This window comes from Stomoxys calcitrans, chromosome 1 (assembly GCF_963082655.1).
Source record: "Stomoxys calcitrans chromosome 1, idStoCalc2.1, whole genome shotgun sequence".
Lineage (NCBI taxonomy): Eukaryota > Metazoa > Arthropoda > Insecta > Diptera > Muscidae > Stomoxys > Stomoxys calcitrans.
The window spans coordinates 169,186,922-169,210,311 of NC_081552.1; the positions used below are offsets into that span (position 1 = coordinate 169,186,922).

The following is a 23,390-nucleotide window of genomic DNA, read 5'->3' on the forward strand; positions in this document are numbered from 1 at the left end:
TGTGTATAGATTGCCCCTGTTCTGCCCCTGTTTTGTTCTACTCCCTTATGAATGAACACATTTCGAACCGAACACTGATTTTGGTAATAAAATTCAATGATTTGCAAGCGTTACTCGTTAGTAAGTCTATTCATGATGAAATGTCAAAGCATACTGAGCATCTTTCTCTTTGACACCATGTCTGAAATCCCACGTGATCTGTCAAATACTAATGCATGAAAATCCTAACCTCAAAAAATCACCCTTTATAAGCTTCGTGGTATACTCTCAAATACTTTTTATATTACCATAGTCGGTAAATAAGTCCTGTTTCCTTTGAGCCCTATATTGTCGCGATTGTTGTATATATCCCTTTGACGGAGAGTGTTTCTTTTTTTTTTGGAGTGTAATGGTACCTCAGACATTTCGCCCAAATATGAATCTCAAATTCGTTCTCTACTCACAAATACTTTTCATTTAAGCCCAAAATTGCCATGGTCGATAAATATGTGCGGTTTGGAGGGCAATAGGTATCAAATTCGTTCTTACTCCCAAAAACCTTTCATTTGAGCACCATATTGATATGTTCGGAAAATAAATTCAGTTTAGAGGGTGCTTTGGAGTTTACCCACAAACACTTGGCTCCAAAACTGGAATCCTTTTCTTCTTGCAAATATCTTTCTTTCCCATATTGTCATGGTGGGTCAAATTATCTATTTGAGGTGTTTTAAGGAGGTTACGTGACACTAAGATACTTTTACACAAATTGTTATGTAATTTGCCTAATTTACTCCCAAATTGCTTTCATTTGAGTCCCATATAGCCATGGTCGGCTAATATGCCCATTTTTTTTTTTTTTTTTTTTTTTTTGGTGGGGACACCTCCCATTATATGGACTTAATTTTTTTTGCCATATTCGTAATTCATTCGAGTCCCATATAGACATGAACGTCGAATTTGTCCGCAGGATAATTAGATGAAATTTTAATACCATATTCGTACTCATCTCTCCAATACCTTTCATTTGATACCCATATTGTTCCGATCGGTCCACTTTTGATTATGGGTGGTGCTTTGGGTGTAAGGGGATGTTCTTCGGCCTGATTTTGTATGCCTGTTTCGTATTCTACTCCCGAATACCTTTCATTTGAGCCCCAAATTGATATGAAAGTTCAATTTGTCTACTTGGATGAGTTCTGGGGTCAACAAATTATATAGCTTATGTTTCCTTCCAGACCAACCTACACAATCTGTGAAAATTGTTAATCGGTTCAGCCGTTTTTGAGTCTATACGGAACTAACAAACACAAATTGATATTATATACAAGATTAGCTGAACCGGCCCGCTCCGCTGCGCTTTCTTTTACACCATTTAAAATACAACTTTCTTATTAATTACACTTATTTTAAGCTCAATGATTAGGGTCTCCTTTTTATAGCCGAGTCTGAACGGCGTGCCGAAGAGCGATACCTATTTGTGGAGAAGTTTTTACATGACGGTCGTACCAAATGGTACAGTACCTCGCAAATGTAGGCAGCATTAGGTGGGGATAGCCACTGCTGAAAAATTTTCTGATGTTCTCGCTAAGATTCGAAACCAGGCGTTCAGACCTCTGCGCTACTGTGGCCTCCCGTATGATAGCATTCACTAAGTTACCTTTTAATTTTCCGGTCATCTTTTTATAGAACTACCATAAGTTATTCCCCTACTTCCTGTTGTTTTTAGATATTTTTCTTTTTCAAAATTCTTCATTTTATAGAAAATTTTATTTAAGACAGCTTATTGTAGAAGCTTGTCCCAGCGTAGGAGGGTAAAAACCGGAAACAGTCAAAGTCTCATTCCTATATTTTATTTATTCGGTGGACAGACAACTTGTGAAAACAGTGGTGATATGCATATGATCGATCAACAATGAACACTCTCTGCTCTACCGCTCTCTCTCTCTCTCTCAACTTCATTGTTCGCGTTGGCGTTGCTATTCAAATGATTAATATCGCGCTGAAATTGTTGTTAGTGATACTCACTGTTGATTCCCTTCGAATTGTCAGCACTTAGACTATTTTTGAATCTAATCGAATTTCCACTTTTGTCGATCAATCTAGTACCATCTTCAACAATGACGCTGAAGGCCTGGGTTCGAATTTTGTTATAAAAATTATCAGCAGTAGTTATCCCTTCAATGATAGCTGCGATATTTGTGAATAATTAAGCCATGTAAGACTTCAGTACAAAAACTTAGTGCTTATCGGCACGCCACTTGGACTCAACTATAAAAAGGAGGCTTCTTATCGTTAAGCTAAAATTTCAATCAAACCCGCTCCACTACGCTTTCGCTTTCAAACGTGGAAAAAACGTCACATGTGGAATGTAACCTACACTCCAATAGCTTTGATTCTATGTTCCTTTTTGGGCCTTCCCTTTAAACTGTTAAGCACAAATTTGGATATTCGTACTCTACTAATCAAACACATCGTGCTGGATTCACACACTGTCATGATCGGTCAATTAGCCAATTTGCGGTGGTTTTAGTAAGAGAACCCCCCAAATGCATGGATCCAAAATTAACTCTCATAGTTAATATCATACTGTTATAACCGGCCAATATGTCTGTTATGAGGGGTTTCGAGTTTTGGCGGCCCCACAAATACTCGAAATTTACTATCAGATTCCTGTTCTACTCCAAAAACCTTTTATTTAAGTCCCATATTTTCATAATAGGTTAATATATTTATTGTCCATTTTGTTACGGTCGGTTAATATCTCCGGTTTGGGGGTTACAGTTACTACCATATTCGTCGGTCGGTCCACTTTTATTTATGTTCCTCTCATCTATACATGGTTTCCGAACCCACTACTTTATTTATTTTTTTTCTCCACTCAGTTCCCGGATTTCATATGAGGATCTCTCATTATCCGTATAATTTTGCTACATAATCTCTCCAGCTGTTATTTCTATGTGTCATTTGAAAAATAGCAACAATGTTGTCGTCAAATAGATCTGAATGTTTCGATTAGCCATGTATTCTCGGTACCTTTCGTAGTTATTATTTTTGTGTTTAGCTCTTTCTTTGCTATGATCGAGAATCTCATCTGTCCATTCATTTTGTTTTTTACCTGCAGGGTTTCCCAGAAAATGTGCCCTGTTGAGTTTAGAATGCATTTTAACTATTTCTGCAAGCGGTTCATATTTTCTTCGTTTATATCTCCTAGTTGCACGTTTATTGCTTGTTCGATAAATGTGGTTTGTTTGGGTATGTTTTTCCCTTTTCGCGCAGTGGAAGGTTACGTTCGAATATTTGCCATTAATAATATCGATTATTTATGTAGTCTATTTGATGTCTTCTTATACTTCCTCTATTGTCCTGTGGTAACTTCTAGGTGCCTTTTGGGATGCAACCGAAATAGTGTATTGGCTATTTTCATCTGATGCTCATGACGTTAATCCACAGGTCTATTAACCCTCTCACTGCGTTCTCCATGACCGTATTCTCCACATGCAAAAAAATAAACTTTTGGGACTTTTTTACAAAAAAAAGTACTTTTATCACAAAGTTTTTCTTTTATTGCAACCGTTTAACGTTTCGCTTCAACATATCAAACGTTAGCCATAAACGAAGCATTATTGAACGTAACTAATTTAGTTTATTGTAAACCCTTAACCAGCTTCGCCTTAGGTAAAAGTATCATTCTTTTGTTGTAAAACCAAAAACTCTTTAATTGCAAAAGTGCTTCGGTAGTCGCAAACGATTATTCGTGTACTGGACCAATATTTATTCTCTTCCGTCTATCCTACTTCAGAGAAAGGGTAAGTATTTGTGCTATAGAGTAGTAATGGGTAGTATTCACACTATTGCGCATATACAAGCACGCATTCAAGAAAATAATACCAAGCGGGCCCTCGGTATTGCGAACAACTGCAATTGTGTGTTCGCCACTGATATAGACATAGACATTTTCCCACAAAACATGTTTTCCTTTTTTTACTGATCAAATAACAGTCGGATGTTGAGCAATAATCATTAGAGCAACATACAAATGGCTGCCAAGTACAAAACAACGCAACAAAAATTTCTAAGCCACATACATTTTATAGTAATATTTACGCGATAGAAAAATATCCATTCCAAATTAGGTGTTTAAATGTGCGAAAACATAAGTAATTTTTTATTTTATTTGTAGCAAAACAAAGACAGCAGATCAAAGTACAAAACCATAATGGAGTTGTGAGAAAATTGAAGGCTTTTAATATAATTGTGTATCATAACATCGAAATAAATCCAAATAAACTCTGAAAGTTATCTGCTTATAATTAGTAAAATATTGAGTTTGAATTATGTCCCAACAATTTATCTTGGCATCCTTTTCAATATGCACAATCTATTTTAAAATTAAATAGAATATACATAAGCATGACGTAAACTTAATATTTACCTTAACAAAAACTATTTGAAACCCCAAATAACATGTTCTATATATCAAGAATGAAAGGTAATGTCGGGGTAAAAAAAAACTTTATATTTGTCACAAATTCTTGCAAAAATTCTTTTATCGTAAACAAAGTAATTTGCATGCAGTAATATCCGCAACTTCGCTTTGGATTTTACGGTATTCTATTGGTTTCTAATATAGAATAATTTATGGTTTCTAACATCGAATATTAGGTCGTCCCTTTAGTCGGGTTGATAGCGTGCTCGCCTTACGAGTACTAGTAACACGGGAGTCGAAGATGTGGTTCACACCAGAACCTGTTCTGTGGAATCACAATGGACTAAAATAGTCTATGTGAGTTTATTTAGAGACTTTACATCGAATATTGTATGATTTCTGTATGAACTTGTATTCCATTACAAACGGGCACTACAAAATACCTCCATGACACATTGTTTGTGTTGACATGATTTGAACACTGGCTTGCGAATGTATGGAGCGTTGACACCGCACAGCAAATTTTACAATACAACCGACATCGTAGCAACTGTGACGGACAACCAATTCGTATCCATTGGAGAGACATTTAAAAAATTGTAGTGATTTATATTCAATTAGATTTGCAATCAAGGGGTGAATAAGTAATTTTACTTACAATTGTTATTGCAATTTATTTGAAGCTACACCCAGAGAAATTTGTTAGTTGACAACAAGATAGATCTTTACAGCTACAACAGAAATGTTCCTCCTCCATTGAACAACTATTTGGTGTGTCATGAAATAACATAAGAATACAATATTGAAGATTATAAGAGATCGGTTTACTGTAATACGCTTTAGTGAAAAATTCCGCTTAAGTGAAGCTTGAAGGCAAGAACCCGTCATTTTTGTGTTATTCAATACAATTGAATTCGCTTAAGTGAAAAAACGCTTAAGCGAAAAAACGCTTAAGCGAAAAAACGCTTAAGCGAAAAACCGCTTAAGGGAAAAAACACTAAACTGTAAAAGTTTTTACAACCTAAACTCCGTTTTTACATAAATCTGAAATCGCATAAGTGAAAAAGTTATGTCTATGGGAAATAATCGGGAGTTTTCAAATTCGTGACGTCAGTAAAATTCGCAAAAACATATATATCGCTAATGGATGCCACTGAGTTTTATATATGGGAGCTATATCTAAACAATGACAAATTTGGCACATTAACAATACTAAATGCCTTACGTTAATAAGAAGTATTTGTGCAAAATTTGCCTAGCTTTACTCCTACGTCAATTAGACAGACGAACGACTCCCTAAAGAACAAGAATATATCTGTGGACATTTGACAAAATAACATCACCAAATTAAAAATATTACAGGAGAGTGAAAGAACACATAAAAATAGCATAGAATACTTTTTGTGTATCAATTTAAGAAAATGTGGAGAGCTTTTAAGGTACAAGGGCTGCTATATATATTTCTGGCCTAATAATGAAAATATTTACAAATATTTATCATCAAAAATGGTTTTATTGCTTCTCAAAGTATTCTCCAGCATGATTTATACACTTTTGCATGTGCTCAAACCAAATGCGGAAATACTTTTTCCACTTCAATTGAGACACCTATAAAACATGGTTATTGAATGCTTCAGCAGCATCTTCTGGCGACAAAAATTTTTGACCGCGCATTTTTTCTTAACGTGACTTGGTGCCAAGTCAGTGTTGTTAGGCGGATGACCCACAAATTCGACGTTTTGGTCGGTCAAAAGGGCGCTGGTTTGAGCCAATGTGTGAGAGCTCGCATTGTCATAATGGACAAAGAATCGTCTTCTCCTGTTCGTTTTTTTGAATTTCTCCGAAGACTTCAGGGCAAATAAATTGACCGACCTACGTTACTCAAGCGGAACAGTCACCACAAGACCAGTTTTGCCGAAGAAGCAGGCGACCATTTATTTCGAAGTGCTTTTTCTATGAACAATTTTCATTGATTTGGCTCGACTTCGAAGACTCACACGGACGGTTATTTTTTTGTTTCGTACTCATGCGCATAATGAATCCACGATTCGCCACGTGTGACAATATTAAAAGCGTATTTTGAAGCACCACTACCGTATTTTTCAACATTTCTTCGCTCTAATCGACAGGAGCCTTTTTTGAGCGATTGTCAAAATGTGCAGGATCCAATGAAAACGAACCTTCTTTACGGCAAGGTGTTCATGCAATATCGAATGAATACTGCGGTGGAAGAGATGATCTTGCAATATAAGTTCATGCGCGGCATCAATGTTCTCTGGTATAACTGCCATTTTTGGACGATCTTCGCGGAATTCGACTTTGAGCAAGCGACAGCCATCACAGAATTCATTAAAGCAGTTTTTCACAGGGCTATAGGATAATGCTTCATTGCCATACCAAGACTTAAGGTCATCAATACACTCCTGTCGTGATAGTCCACGTTGAAAGTTGGGAAAAAACGATCGCACGAAAATGTTCACGAGTTTGTTTGATTTTTTTGCCGAAATAAATTTTTTCAAATCACTGTAAACAACACAAATGATGGTTGTACGTCAAAGCGTTCTGAGTACGATTATGCTAGAAAATGTCAAATTTTCCATTGAAAATATCAGATTGAACCTGGAAACACTTAGTGTTGCCTAGGCCAGAAACTTATATAGCAGCCCTAAATTAGTCTTTGAAGCTTTCTACGTTAGGTATCAAATTCCAGCACTATTCCGTTAAAAAATAGAAATCTTCTCTAAAGGAGAGGCGTGATTGACTGACTGACTGATCGGCTCAGCCAAAAAGGCTAAAGCTAGAATCATTAAATTTTGCCTGAATGTTAGTCTTGGGTCGTATGCAGGAGATAACGAGGAATTTTGAGATATTCGCAGCTTAAGTACCAAATAGTACGAAAATAGTGCATGTTTATGCAGGATGGACGGATGGGGAAAGAATTATGGAAATGGGCTTAAAAGATATAACATCTCGAAAAAATAAGGCTTGGAAAAAAATTGCAAAATCGTACCGAAAGTGGAAGAAATAGTACGTTTAGTACCCCAATTGGTACTATTTTGTACTTTTTTTGTTATTTGAGCTACAGTTATGATCTTTGATACTTATGTACACTATAGGAACCTAAATTAGAAGTGTAAATGAGTTTTTGGACTTGTGTACATTTAGGTACAAAAAAGTAACAAAAGGGTACGAAATAGAACTTTGCACAGCGAACATTTAGAACTAGAACTTCGAAAAAGTACATTTAGTAACGAAATTGGTACCATTTGGTAAATTCTTTACGGATTGAGCTTAAGATCTGTAATTTAGCATGTAGGTAAAAATATAAATTTGCGCATGAACATTCAATAAAGAAACGGAGGCAAACTTCTCTTATAGCAATGAGTGCTGTCCGATTCAAGTTTAAGCTCAATGATAAGGGGCCTCCACGTTATAGCTGAGTTCGAACGGCGTGTCGCAGTGTGAAACCTCTTTGGTGTTCATGGCTGCCATACAATTTTTTCAAATAGCATAGTTGCTCGTAAATATCGCCAGCATTTGTGATGTTCTTACCAGGATTCGAACCCAGTCGCTCAGCGTCATAGGCGGACATGCTAACCTCTGCGCTACGGTGGTATGTAGGCACTACTATATATATATATATTTGGCTACTAGAAGACTTTTTTTTTCAATTCTTACATTTTGGTACTAAAACGTACAATCGTTTCTTTACGGATTGAGTTAAATCTCTCAAAATCTGAAACTGATACACCCTGACAGTACTCATCGGGCGACCAGAAATTTATTTGAAATTCTTACATTTAGGAACTAAAACGTACAAAACTATACTTTTCACAGATTGAGCAAAAGCTCTGAAATTTTGGGTACAGGGACACCTTGACAGTATATATTGAGCAGCTAGAAGATTTTTTTGAAATTCGCACATTTTGGTACTAAAACTCAGAAAATGGTACTTTCTTTGCGGATTGAGCGAAAGCTCTCGAAACTGGGATGCAGTTACACCTTGACGGTATGTATTGGGTGACCGGAAGATTTTTTTGAAATTCGCATATTCGCACAAAATGGTACTTTCTTTACGGATTGAGGCAAAGCTCTTCAAATTGGAATACTTGACAGTATGTATCGGGAGACCAGAATATTTTTTTTAATATTCGTACATTTAGATATTAAAGCGTACATAATGGTACTTTTTTTAGAGATAGAGCTACAGCCCTCAACATTGTGATACTGTTTAAAGAGAGCAACCAGAAGATTTATTTGAAATTCGTTCATTTAGGTACTATTTTTTACGGTACTTTCTTTACGGAATGAGCTAAAGCCTTCCAAATTGGGATACACCATGACAGTACATATCGAGTAGTTGGAAGATTTTTTTTAATTCTTACATTTAGATACAAAAACGTACAAAATGACACTTTCTTTACAGGTTGGGCATATTGGGTGACTAGATGATTTTTCTATAATTTGTACATTTAGGTATTTAAATATAGAATATGATGGTTTCTTCGCAAATGGGACAAAAAGTGTCAAAATTAAGATTTAAAACATTTTGCAAAAGTCGTATATTGTTTTGTCAATTTTTTAAAGCGACAGAAATGAAATTTGTACTTTCTAGGTCGAATCATTTTTTTTTTTTTGTAAAACTGAGATTTAATGAAACAAGTAAAAGCGTGCTAAGTTCGGCCGGGCCGAATCTTGGAACCCACCACCATGGATTCTGCTTAAAATTTATACAAAATAAATTTAGTTAAAGGGCATAATTTTATTCTACATACAAAACTTTTGTCAAACCAGCAAAAATTTAAGATTCTAGGAACTGAATAAGGATAATCGAGAGACCGGTTTATATAGGAGCTATACCAGGTTATAGACCGCTTTGGTCCGTACTTGGCATAGTTGTTGGAAGCCAGAACAGAACACTACATGCAAAATTTCAGCCAAATTGGACAAAAATTGCGGCTAGTAAGGGCTCAAGAAGCCAAATCGGGAGATCGGTTTATATGGGACCTATATCAGGGTATAGACCGGTTTAGACCGTAATTGGTACAAGTGTTGGAAGTCAGAACAGAACACTACATGCAAAATTTCAGTCAAATCGGACAAAAATTGCGTCTTGTAAGGGCTCAAGAAGTCAAATCGGGAGATCGGTTTGTATGAGAGCTATATCAAAATCTGATCCGGTATGACCCATTTGCAATCCATAGATTAGTATACCCCCAACCTATGGTCGTGGGTATAAAAAAAATGGAAATGTATAGAAATATGTTGTTTTCTCATAAGGACTTTTTGAATCTTTTGAAAAACGGGCAACGTATTTGATTTATTTTCGGTTGTTTCTCTTTCGAGACGAGCTCAATGATCGGAGATGCAAAATGGAAAAGGAAAGCCAAAGATAGCAACACACACTAACCACTATGAGACGAGTTTCGCTTTGGTTATAAGACTTTTCAACCATATAAGGTGTGATGGCTTCAAGGGCCCTGCGTTGGTATGTTGTATTTTAATCGCATTAATAGCGAAAACGCATCTATGATACAATTACTATATTAACCAAGCTGAACCACCCTGCTTATTAGCTGTACTTTTCCCAATGCATGTATTTTTGTGTAATGACAGACATTCTTTCTGTGACAAATTATATTTCTTCCGTACTACACATGATTTTGTGCATCTGTTGGAAGTTGAATTGATGGCTTCGAAGGCTAAGACAACGGCAGTGGCTCTCGCTGTTGTTCCGTGTGCCCAGGTTCAAATCCTGGCTGGGCTCTGCCGAATTTTTCATTTTTCATGTTTTTTTTTTTTGCCTGTAAGGGCGAAGATCATTAAATTTTTACAATTTTTGTTTGTTTCTCTTTCGAGACAAGCTTAATGATCGGAGATGCAAAAAGGAAAGCCAAAGATAGCAACACACACCAACCACTATGGGACGCGTTTCGTCTTTGGTTAGAAGACTTTTCAACCATATTAGGTGTGATGGCTTCAAGGGCCGTGCGTTGGAATATTGTATTTGAATCGTATTAATAGCGAAAACGCTTCTATGATACAATTACCACATTAATCAAGCTCGACAACCCTGCTTATTATTTATGTTTCTTGTCATATACAATTTCAAAAAAAAGGATATATGTTGATTCGACGTAATGGATAACTCTGGAACCAGAAATGGTAGAAAGACCCTAGCAAGACAGAAAGAAAATTGTCTTATTTCGAGACATGTATGTATGTTGTTTTGTCAAATGCCACAAATATCAAACAGAATGATGAAGTTAGCATACCTTCATTCTATGGTAGAGGGTATAAAAAACTTTTTTTCCTCCATTTACAAATAGCACCTTTTCGTAGTATTCTTCTGAGAAAAAAATGTAAAACCTCTAAAAAAAACTAAGATTCCTGTGCGTACGTCGTTGGGTTTAAAAATAAATCCTAGACAATAATGCTGTATTTACACATCTAAATTTAAGTCGGTAAAAATTGCATGTCCCATGGCATGCCAAAATCACCGGTCGTTGGTGTTCGACTGTCTGCTTGTCTATCGCACAGGTCCCAACATTTCCACTGGCATTGTTACGAAAATCGAGACACCACATTTTTAATTTAAGGTATATGAGTAAAAGCATGAGTCACTAGCAGAACTATTTATCATCATTACGTATGATGAAAAACTCGGGGAGAGTGATCTTTTAATTACTTTATAAATCCCGACCACTGGTTAACATTTTTCAAAGTATTCGCATAGTTAGCGCATCGCGAGACACACAACAAATTATTGTTATTAATAAGAACTTGGTAAGAATTATCATCCACAATTATCAAAATACTCTCCATAGATTGAAACTTCTTTTTTAAATTTTAAAGAGCTTATGTAAAATATACAAGTACATAGATATTCGTCAAACGGATATTTTTTGGCAGGAGCCAATGTAGAATAATTTAACATTGAGATTGACAGACAGACTCTTTAGGTTTTCCTTTTTATGAAATTGTCAATGGTATTTTAAACGCTTCGTCAAATATGGATCTTCAAACTTTCCAGATCACCTTTTTATGAAACCAATCACAGATTTTGTTTTTTTTTTTTAATAAAACCGCTAACTAAAATCGATGCTCGTGTCGAAAGAAAAAATACATCCAATACAAGACACAATCGGCTACACAAATCTTCTTGAGATAGATAGAATACCAATTAGTGTAAGTGGCATATCTTATCAAAAACGGTTCCATACACAGAGAAAAAATTCGCAAAAAATTTTTTAAGTAAATTTAAATTGAAAATACTTTCGCTCGCTTTCATTAAAAAATTAATTTATTCAATATTTTTTTTTAATTTAATATGATTTTTTCAATTACATTCGTGATTGAAATTTTTTGCCATTTTAAATTAAAAAATTAATTGATTCAATCATTTTTTAATCGAATCTCAAAAACTTCTCTAATATAGTGCTTAATTAAATTGAATTAAATGCTTTTTTGTCCCATATAATATAAAGAGAAGGAGATTTCAAAAACCTATACTTCCCACATTTCGACAAATCTATAGCAATACCATGGCAACTGGTTCTAAGTACCGGATTAACCCGAAGGAGTCCTTCATGAGCCAATGGCTTCCGCCTCAGTGCCCAACACACTGCTAAGACAACAAGAACAAATCTAGAGGGCACCCCTACCCGACACACGAAATTTTTTGTAGAACCCCCGCGCGAGTTTTTTTTTAGAGGTCGCCCACGGACCTTTGCCCAAACATCGCACCTTAATTTCATATTCCAGCAGGTAAACATCTGCGTACCAAAAATATAAATTAATTGGAATTTTCAAAAAACTTCAATCATTTTTTAATTGGATCAATTAAAAATTTAAAAAATGTCAATCAATTTCTAAATTTAATATGCAATTTTTTAATTTTCAAAAGCTGTGATTGATAATATTATTTTCGTGATTGAAGCAGTTTTAAATAAAAAACTAATTAGATCAATTAATTTCGTGATTAAATGTTCATTTTTTTCGTGTATATATCGGTCAAGTTAAACATACACAGCATTTTGCTTCAATTCTAAACTGATTTTTGCAAAAAAAAAAAACTGATAGATCAAAATGACTAAAAATAGAAGCGTTGTGGCAATTCGAAAGTATTTCCTCGGGATAGGCAACGGATATTGATTTTGCTCGACGATCAAATTCAGAACAGTTGAGTAATCTGCGCAAATTCGTATCTTTCCATTCTGTTTGCTCACTTCTATTGAGTCGCACACCTTGAGGTGTCCTTAGATGTAATTATGTTTGCCTTCTGTAGTTTTTCCAGTTCATTTTCGATTTCAATTCTTGCCGCATATAGTACTGGGCGTTTTAAAGCGAAAATTTCCCTTGCGTTGGGCAGATTAATGACATCTGGTGCACTTGTGATCTCGATAAGGGCAGTATTGTAAACCTTGGTGTTCGGCCTGCATGATTTGGATGGACTTTCGGTTTTTTAACAGCGCATAATACCTTTGGTTGGTGTTCTATCAGCGTGTTGTCAGCTTTTGGATCAAGAATCCATTGTGTTGCATCTACCAATTTGTTAAAGTTCGTGCTGTCGTTTTCCTCATCGAGCATTTTGAAAATACGAATGTGAATGCCATTAGCGCTCCTAGCACAAATATGAGACACTTGAATCGATTGATCTGTAATTCATTCATCTTAAACCATTCGCGCTTCAAGTTGAGGCGACTTACATACTCTTTGCGGCCTTCATTGTCTACCTTTGCAAGTTGTAAGTGCCTTTAGCGTTGTGCAACTTTTGTTTCCGACTTCACGAAATGCTTGTTCGGTCGACATCTTTCACAGTCTATTGGACCGATCGCCGAGGGAACATGATGGCGATCGGTCCAATAGACTGTGAAAGATGTCGAACCTAGTCCTAGAAAAATAGACATAGCTGTTCTACAGAAATGTCGCTTAATGACAGTTGACAGACCCAACAAGCATTTCGGGAAGTCGGAAACGAACTTGCCCACCTATAGGAACTTGACGAGGATCGCTCCTTCCACATGGTATTATTTTACTACAACATAGAGCTGGCAAACTATCGATGGCACTATTGATAGTATCGATAGTTCAGTTTTTGCATCAATATCGATATTTTTAACAAGATTGATACTACCGGTAATTTTTATACCCCCCACCATGGATGGGGGTATACTAACTTTCCCATTCCCTTTGGAACACATCGAAAAATTGTTCTAGGAAACCATTAAGTATATATATTCTTGATCGCCATGACATTTTAAGTCGATCTAGCCATGTAAGTTTGTCTGTCTGTCTGTGGAAAGCACAGTAACTTTCGAAGGAGTAATGTTAGGCGCTTGAAATTTTGCACAAATACTTCCTATCAGTGTAGGTCGGTTGGGATTGTAAATGGGTCATATCGGTCTATGTTTCGATATAGGTTAGGTAAGGTTGAAAAGAGGGTGCAGATATTAATCCGCCCCATGCCACTATGGACATACACCTATGCCAGTAATAGGCTTGCTGTGCGCTCTACAAACTATAAAGTAACCTCTAAAAAGAAAATTTTAAGTTAGGAATTCCGTGCTACTTACAAAATCCTTAATTGTTTTCAATGCCACTCCCCTAAGTTGGTTCATGTCTGATATTGTGTATCCACCTAAGTACCGGTATCTGTTGGACGCGAAAGCCGAGCAATGACAAAGGAAATGCTCCAACGTTTCATCATCAACTTTGTTAAATATGGTCCAAATCGGTTCATAACTTCATATAGCTGCCATATAAACCGATCTCGAATCTTGACTTCTTGAGCCTCAAGAGATCGCAATTATTATCCGATATGGCTAAAATTTTGCTATGCCAAGCATGGTCGCAATCGGTTCATTACCTGATATAGCTCCCATATAAAATGTTCTCCCGATTATACTTCTTATCCGATTTGGAATTTTGTACAACGACTTCTCTTAAGACCTTCATCATGCGTGCCAAATATGGTCTGAATCGGCCTATAGCCTGATATAGCTCCCATATAAACCCACCTCTCTATATTACTTCTTGAGGCCCTATAGGGCGCAATTGGCACCCGATTAGGCTGACATTTTGCACAATGACTTCTGCTATGATCTCCAACATCCAAACCTATATGGCTCCAATAGCATGGCAATTTTTATCCATTAACCTTTGCTTACCTATTAAGAGATACTGGGCAAAAAACTTGACATGGTGGAGGGTATATAAGATTCGGGCCTGCCGAACTTAGCACGCTTTTACTTGTTTTTTTTTATGTACCATTTTTGGTAAAAGTTATTGGATTAACCAACAATTCCATAATTCATAAGCCAGACGTTGGTTTTTTAATAGAAAGCCTTAAAAAAAAAGACAAAATAACAAGGGTAAGGTAAGAGTTTGTCATATATTTGCTAATTTTGTGCTTCCAACTTTAGTACAATAGAAAAAAGGAATCAAAGACCGAGTTCTGTAATATTAAGCAATTTCCTATGTTTAACTTCTTGCGTATGTAGAATCCACAATTGTTGCCCAATAAAATGTGGTATGGCATCTTAACACCCAATTTGACTTTTTTTACATCTAACAAATCTCAATTATTACCCATCAAGTTGAAATTTTGTGCATAAATCCCCCAAATCCGCGTTTTCTCCTCTTGACCCCCTACAAGCTGTAATCGCTGGCCGACGCTCATTTAAATTGAGCTAATAACACTGTGGAACCGTTTAGGGTCATGGCCAAATATTGAGTAATAGTATTAGAACAGAAGCGTACAGCCCCACATCCCGGGCTGTTGAAGGAGATGTTGTATTTTGCCGTCTTCTTCAGTTTTTCTTTCCACAAGAATGTAATTTTGGTATATATCCCAAAAGTTATCCCCAAATTATATAGTTGACCCATCCGGGTGAGTTTTGGACCACGACGTACATAAAAATGTTTGCGGAAGAAAAAGAGCTTTTAGATGAAGTCAAAAGTCGGCCAGCATATCCTTTTTCAGTTTCTGAGACAACATTGATTAAGCGGATATAACATCTAATGAGAAACATTTCGGAAAAAGTTAGTATGATATTTTTGAGGAGACGAAATTGGAATGAAATTTTTTCTTAAACAAAACTAAAAAAATTTTTGATGAAATCTAAATTTTTTTTTTTTTTTGAAATCTTGTCAATTTGATAAAATCTAATAAATTTTCTAACATAAAAAATTAATAAAACTGTTCCAAAAAAAAATGTATTTTTGATATATTTTCCTTAAAGACAGAATTTCGACTTTTTTTAAAATATTTTCTCAATATGCCAAGGAAATATTTTCAAAAGATAGAATTTTAATTAACACAAAATATTGTTAGAAAAGAACCATAAGTAAAAAACCAGTTATTTTGGGCAAAAAATCGATCTATTAAAACCCCGAAAAATTGAAATTTTCAAGAAGCCGATTAGTGTCCTCAACTTAAAAATCTGAAAACCCAGTTTTCAAAAACTGAACTGATCACCGTAAGTGTAGCTGATTGCCTGTTATACTGGTATTTTGAATATCCAATACATATCTGAGTATGTAGTGGACATATAAAGCTCGGCCAGTTTTTAGGGTTTTTTCTATGAAAATATTCATATTCTGAATATCGGTCATGCATATGATTACTTAAGTTATTATACCCACCACCGAAGGATGGTATATTCATTTTGTCATTCCGTTTGCAACACATCGAAATATCCATTTCCGACCCTATAAAGTATATATATTCTTGATCAGCGTAAAAATCTAAGACGATCTAGGCATGTCCGTCCGTCTGTCTGTTGAAATCACTCAACAGTCTTCAAAAATAGAGATATTGAGCTGAAATTTTGCACAGATTCTTTTTTTTGTCCATAAGCAGGTTAAGTTCGAAGATGAGCTATATCGGACCATATCTTGATATAGCCCCCATATAGACCGATCCCCCGATTTAGGGTCTTTGGCCCATAAAAGCCACATTTATTAACCGATTTTGCTGAAATTTGACACAGTGAGTTGTGTTAGGCCCTTCGACATCCTTCGTAAATTTGGCTCAGATCGGTCCAGATTTGGATATAGCTGCCATATAGATCGATCCTCAGATTTAGGGTCTTTGGCCCATAAAAGCCACATTTATTATCCGATTTTGCTGAAATTTGGGACAGTGAGTTGTGTTAGGCTCTCCGACATTCCTTCGTCATTTTGGCCCAGATCGGTCCAGATTTGGATATAGCTGCCATATAGACCGATCTTCGCATTTAGGGTCTTAGGCCCATAAAAGCCACATTTATTATTCAATTTTACTGAAATTTAAGACAGTAAGTTGTGTAAGGCCCCTCGACATCCTTCGTCAATTTGGTCTAAATCGGTTCAGATTTGGATGTAGCTGCCATATAGACCGATCCTCCGATTTAGGGTCTTGGGCCCATAAAAGCCACATTTATTATCCGATTTTGCTGAAATTTGGGACAGTGAGTTGTGTTAGGCCCTTCGACATCCTTTGTCAATTTGGCTCGGATCGGTCCAGATTTTAATATAGCTGTCATATAGACCGATCCTCCTATTTAGGGTCTAAGGCCCATAAAAGGCGCATTTATTGTCCGATGTCGCCGAAATTTGGGACATTGGGTTAGGTTCAACCTCTTGACATAGTTCTGCATTATGGCACAGATCGGTCAAGATTATGATATAGCTGCCATATAGACCGATCTCGCGCGTTTATTGTCCGATGTCGCCACAATTTGGGACAGTGAGTTGTGTTGGGCCCTTCGACATCCTTTTTCAATTTCACTCAGGTCGATCAAGATTTGGATATAGCTGCCATATAGAGCGATATCTCGATTTAAAGTCTTGGCCCCAAAAAAGACGCATTTATAATCCGATTTAACTGAAATTTTACACATTGACTTATGTTAGGCTTTTCGACTTCCATATTGTATATGGTTCAGATCGGTTTATTTTTAGATATAGCTAAAAGGACCAACATTTTGAACTTAACGCCTTTTTACTTGTTTTTTTCTTCAAAGTGCAGTCACGCTGAATGACCATGCCAATTATGATAGGCGGGAAGATTTGATTATTGAAAATAAATTGCCTGATCAACAGATCCTTGGGCATAGACATAGCAGCCGCTGGTATAGGTTGTTGTTGTTGTAGCCACATTTTCATGTGGAGGTGGCGATCCTCGCCAAGCTCCTGTGTGAGCCAGCTCATTCCGGTCCAAAGAACCGATCGCCGCGGGAACAAGGTGGCCATGGGTTATTTAAAGGCGCCAATAACTAGCCTTGTCATATCGAGCATCATAGACATTCAGTATTTGTGCAAGAGCCGTTGCCACCCGGCCTCTCACTGACACTCTCCGCTGGATACCGCTGATTGTCCGCGACTGCCGTTGCAGCTACTCCATATGGAACATTCCACTATCCGCAACCTGTGGACGCGCCCGATAGCTCGCAGCTAAACTTCTCGTGACAGCAATGAACACCACAAAGATCGAACCTCAATGTTCCAGCCTATGGCTGCTGAGGGTCCCGGCTCTTTAGCTCATTTTTGTGATACTTATTCAACAACCTATGAAATTGGCATATGTGATGCAGAAAGACCACAGAGACTAGAACAGATTTCAGGCTGGATCTGTGGAACTCACTGTCACGGATTCTGCTAATAATTCACATAAGTGAAGGCCATATGAGTGCTTTATATATAATTTCTTTGCCAAATTGGTTATATATGAGAGCTATATCAGGTTATAGACCGATTTGGACTATACTTGGCACAGTTGTTGTAGCAGTGTGCTGTACACTGAGGCGGCAGCCCTCGGCGATGAAGGACTCCATCGGGTCAATCCGGTACGTATAACCGGCTGCTATGGAACTCAATGACCTACATCAATTAAAAATCTGTGCAAAATTTCAAGCCGATATCCACAGACGGAAAGACGGGCAGACATGGCTAGAATATACATATAGTTTATAGGGTCGCAAATCAAAGTTTCGAGGTGTTACAAAGGGAATGACTATTGATATACCCACGATCCTATGGTGGTGGGTAAAAAAATTACCGACTTACTACACCATTTTGCAATGCGATACTTATTTTCACGCGTGTTTTTCAAATGTGGAAACTCTGAATGTTTTACAAATCGTGTGATACGCAAAAAATCTGGATTTTGGAGTAAATATGCAATTTTAAAAGATTTAAAATAATCACTAGGCCCCAAATTTGAAATTACATATTTTCATTTGAGAAAGTTATTTGTCGACCCATATTTCCCCATTTTTGATTTATTTGCTTCTTTACGCAATCATTTTCCTTTGTGTAATCAATATGTTGACGATAAGAAGAAGTCTTTTGTGTTCGCTATTGAAGAAAGAAATGTGAATGAAAGGGGGAAACGATTGATTAACCACCTTTTGTTATCGAAAATCATGCAATATTTCACCCCTAGACCTTAATGTCAGAATTCATAAAATATATTTTCAATTCTCATATTTCGTTTTCATTTACAGCTAAGCCAAAACGATAAATTTACCTTGAAAATTCCCATCCCATGTTATTGGGGGGCATACAGCCAATATAATTGAAGCCAATTAATAAAAAACAAATACTATAATATCGACAAACAAATATGGGACAAACGTTATCAGAGCCAAACACCGCCAAGGAATCATCCTATTGCCAAAATGAACTATATAGAGTGGGATCCAGCTGTATGCAGGGCTGGCGCATAAATATGGAAGATTCACACACACACATTCTATCATTGCCCAATGATCCAGGAGCCTCCTTTTTCGCTGTCTACGATGGACATGGAGGTGCGACTGTGGCACAATACGCTGGCAAACATTTACACAAATTTCTGCTACGAAGGCCAGAGTATTACCAGGATGAAATTGAGGTGGCACTAAAACAGGTAAGTCATCTGTAGGTATTAATTTTCCCTTGAATATCACTTCTTTTGCATTTCCCCACTGATTATAGGCATTTTTGGATATTGACTATGAAATGCTTTACAAAGAGTCATGGGGCGAACAAATGGCCGGATCAACTGCTGTCGTGGTGTTAATTAAGGATAATCGTTTGTATTGTGCCAATGCTGGAGATTCACGTGCTGTCGCATGTATCAATGGAAAAGTAGAGACACTATCAATGGACCACAAGCCAAATAACGAAGCTGAATCGAAACGCATAAATGAAGGTGGCGGCTGGGTTGAGTTTAATCGAGTCAATGGTAACTTGGCTTTGTCAAGGGCATTAGGCGATTTTGTATTTAAGCGGAACCAAATGAAATCACCCGAAGAACAAATTGTAACAGGTAAGTTTTCGATGTTATAGAATGTATAAGATCAAACCACGACATGCTCACGACATATATTGTACACTTTGGGCCGGTCTTAATCCTTCTCTTATCAAGTGTCGTTTTGCTACACGGTGTTTGTGCTTGGCTAAAGAAGGACCTTTATCATTAAACTAAATTGAACAACGATTTCAAAGACAAAGGAAATGTGAAGACTCATAAAAATTGTTGTAAAAAGCTTCCACATCTGAAAGAAATGTCAAATTCTCTATCGTTAATATGTGAGTCCACAAAGAACCCAGGCGATATGGAACGTAGAACTTTTGAGTTATTTTATTAACATTTTGAGTTTTAAAGTCTATACCTTTCCTTTTTCTATGCCAATATTACCCAAGGTTGAATTTTAAATAAAATAAAAACTATGTATGTACTGTCGAAACTGGATAAGTGAAACGCTAAGAAAACATCAATTTGGTTTCACTTCTAAGTTGCCAAGGTTTAATTTAATCGGTTTCCCATCTTCTAAATATGGAATTTTTATAATGCTGAATAATAGCTGACACAATGTGTTACTGTTTTGAACGACCACATTTTTTGTGTGAAAAAAAATTATTGATTTAAATGACAAAAATATGCAGAAATAATCTTAATTTCAGAATAACAAGCAGCACGAATGTAATCTGTCTATATTTTCCCACATTCTCGTTGTTGTTACTGTTATAACCACATTTTCATGTGGAGGTGGCGATTCTCGCCAAGCTCCTATAGGTGAGCAAGCTCGTTCCGGTCCAAGGGGCCGATCGCCGCAGGAACATGGTGGCCATTGGTTATTTAAAGGCGTCAATAACTCACATTGTCATATCGAGCATCATTGGCACTTAATATTTGTGCAATAGCCGGTGCCCCCGACCTCAATGTTCCAGCCTGTGTGGTGCTCACAACTATCACGTGCTGGGCCCATTCTCGTAAATTGGCTTTCTTCAGCGCATCCATCCTGGCTCTCTATAATGACCCAAATAGAAAAGTCCATCCAATTGGCATCTAGCGGAACATGTCTACATCTACATGTGCTCAGTCCCGAGTCTTGTTGGTAGTCGCAGTTATTTTGAAGCCAGGCTCGATGAAAACCTTCATTTGAAGTGGAAAATTACTTCGGGTGGCCGTTCGTAGTTTGAAATTATCTTACGTGTGCTTAAGGACATTTGTTGTGCTTAAGGACATTCGTTAATTCACCACGTTCGTGCAAGCGCAGCAACTCTTTTGCTCTTTAGAGTCCAGCATATTTTAGCATTAGTGTAAGATAGTGTACCTTTTGTAAGGCTTTACTTTGAGCTTTTTTTTCAATATACCTTGCACCCTTTCAAGCGATATTTTCAAATGTTTAGTCATTTACTGCGTAGATTTCGTTGAATTCGAGTCTTCGCTCGCCAAAACATCAGTTGTTGCATTTTTTTTTACCAACGTCATGGCGTCTGGCAACGCTACCAGTATCATTCAGGCCTGTTCCAGTTTTCGAAAACGCAAAACCAAAGAACTTCTTTGCCTTATTTCTTGCAAACTTTGAAACGTCGATGTTTGAGTGCATACTCTTATCAAACCTCTATATAGTAAGAGGAAACTCAAGTTATTTTTGAAATCGTAGAAGAGAAGGACTTGGAAAATGTAGGAAAAACATTTTGCGTTTTGGGAAGACCAGAACAGGATTTATGGTGCGATACACAAACACTTTGTTTACTTTGAGCTGTTTAAGTTCACCAACAATAGCCGGTTATAGTGAATGGTTGTGTAAAAGAACTTAAAAGTATTTCAGTTAATTAAAAGATGAAACTATTTACAAGAAAATATAATTTCACACGTCTTTATTCTTCCACGGTCCGAGAGAGAGAAGAGAGTGTTTAAGAGGATAACGCACAAAGTGTAACAAGCTAACGTAGGTCAGTGTCGCTTGTCTATCCTTTTCTTCATCTACAGTCTGCCCTTTCGTAACTTCGTCAGGGTTACCATCCTACATAATTAGCTTTGAAAAAAAAATAATAAAGTTGACAGATATGCCAGACTAAACTTGCCAACACTTCGTGTCAGCTATCCTATAGGGTTGACATATACGCAAGAAGTCCGTATTAAAATCCGCCCACTATATTAATATTTTTAAGAATTGGTTTTCTCCCAATTAACTATCGAGATTCTGTTATCTTTCAATGAAAATGCAACACTATAATTTTTATCTCAAAAAATTGTTCATTCTATCATCAGATAAAATATTACCTTGAACCTCCCTGTTTGTTTAGAAAGCTTTAAATGAACACACAAACATTTGAACGTAAACTTTGCATAAATTTACCGAGTGAAAATTGTTTGAAAATGTATATTGCATGAACTAATTGCTTATTGAAAACACTTTTCATCTCATTCATCTCCTCTTCCGCTTAACCCCCGAGGGAAAATAAAAAAGCCATTTATTTTCATTCACTTGTTGCATGAAAGAAAATCAAAACAAAACAAACAATACTACCGGCATTCAATCACTCACTCAATGCTATTCATTCGTATAATATTTTTATTGTTGCGATCGATGCTTAGTTTTCACTAGCGTTATGTGGAAAGAAAAGCGATTTCTTTTTGTTTCCTCCGGATACATACACACTCTTATGTACATATCTGATTGTTAAAGACACAAACAAAAACAAAACTCTTGTACAATATTGCGCTAAATTTGCTACCCACACCTGCGATTATCCATTCACACTGGCATCGATGAATATTGGATTCTGTTCACATAGCCACTTGTAATGTTTAATAATGTACAACCATGGCAGCCGGTTGAACGCACCGGATTGACCCCATGAAATCCTCATCGGCAAGGGCTGCCGCCTCAGTGTACGTGTTCGTCTTTTTTCGTCATGGGAGAGGCACATCCCGGAGTTCCTTCTCCGCACGCTTCTGGTCCGTGCCGGGATTGAAAAGAACCCCGGACCCTGGTTCTGTTCGGTTTGCCAGAACAAAGACAAAGCTGACCAACACCTGCATCTTGCACAGTTGTCACGAAGGGGATTGGCCTTCGTAATACACCATTCCGTGCAGTATAGAGCTATCTCGCCTGCGCTTGACGCTAGTGACCCCTACATGGACTACATGGGGATAGCAGTCAGGTCTGGTACTGCCGAGATAGAGCTATACAACGTGTATATACCGCCGGTTGGTAGCTGTGTCCCGATTCATGGCCAGGCTTACAACCCTGACATAAGTGGGTTGCTATCTGGCTATAATCGTCTGGTCCCCTAGGTAACGACCAGCGTGGCATAGCTTTGGCAGAGCAGATTGATAGCTCCACGTTTTGCACGGTGAATCCACTAGGATTACGAGGAGGTGCAGCAGCTCGCCAGACATCTCAATTGCATTCCCGTCATCTCTTTGGGGTCAGACCACCTCCCCATAATTCTCACCATCGACCGACCAACCGACTTCATAACCTCTGAGCGCCGGACGTTTATCAATTATAAGAAGGCCGATTGGACTGGCTTCAGAGAGTATACCAATCGCCGCTTCAGTGAACTCCCACCCCCCTCTGATGTGCTTGTGGCCGAGAGGAAATTCCGAGACATCATTAACGCAGCAGCCGCTCGCTTTATACCAGCCGTTCGAATACACCAAGTGCGGCCAAATTTCCCGGCGCAAGCAGTGGTACTCGCAGACAAGCGTGATGGGATT

The 23,390-nt window shown here is 37.2% G+C and overlaps 1 protein-coding gene across 1 annotated transcript in view; it reads left to right on the plus strand.

Moving 5' to 3' along the window:
* Window positions 1-23,390, plus strand: part of LOC106095930 (probable protein phosphatase 2C T23F11.1) — a 63,754-nt gene that overhangs the window by 28,683 nt on the left and 11,681 nt on the right. The window contains exons 2-3 of the mRNA XM_013263377.2: window positions 18,895-19,298; window positions 19,367-19,700. Coding sequence (XP_013118831.1) covers window positions 19,014-19,298; window positions 19,367-19,700 — 619 coding nt within the window. The 5' untranslated portion in view covers window positions 18,895-19,013. The remainder of the gene's footprint in view (window positions 1-18,894; window positions 19,299-19,366; window positions 19,701-23,390) is intronic.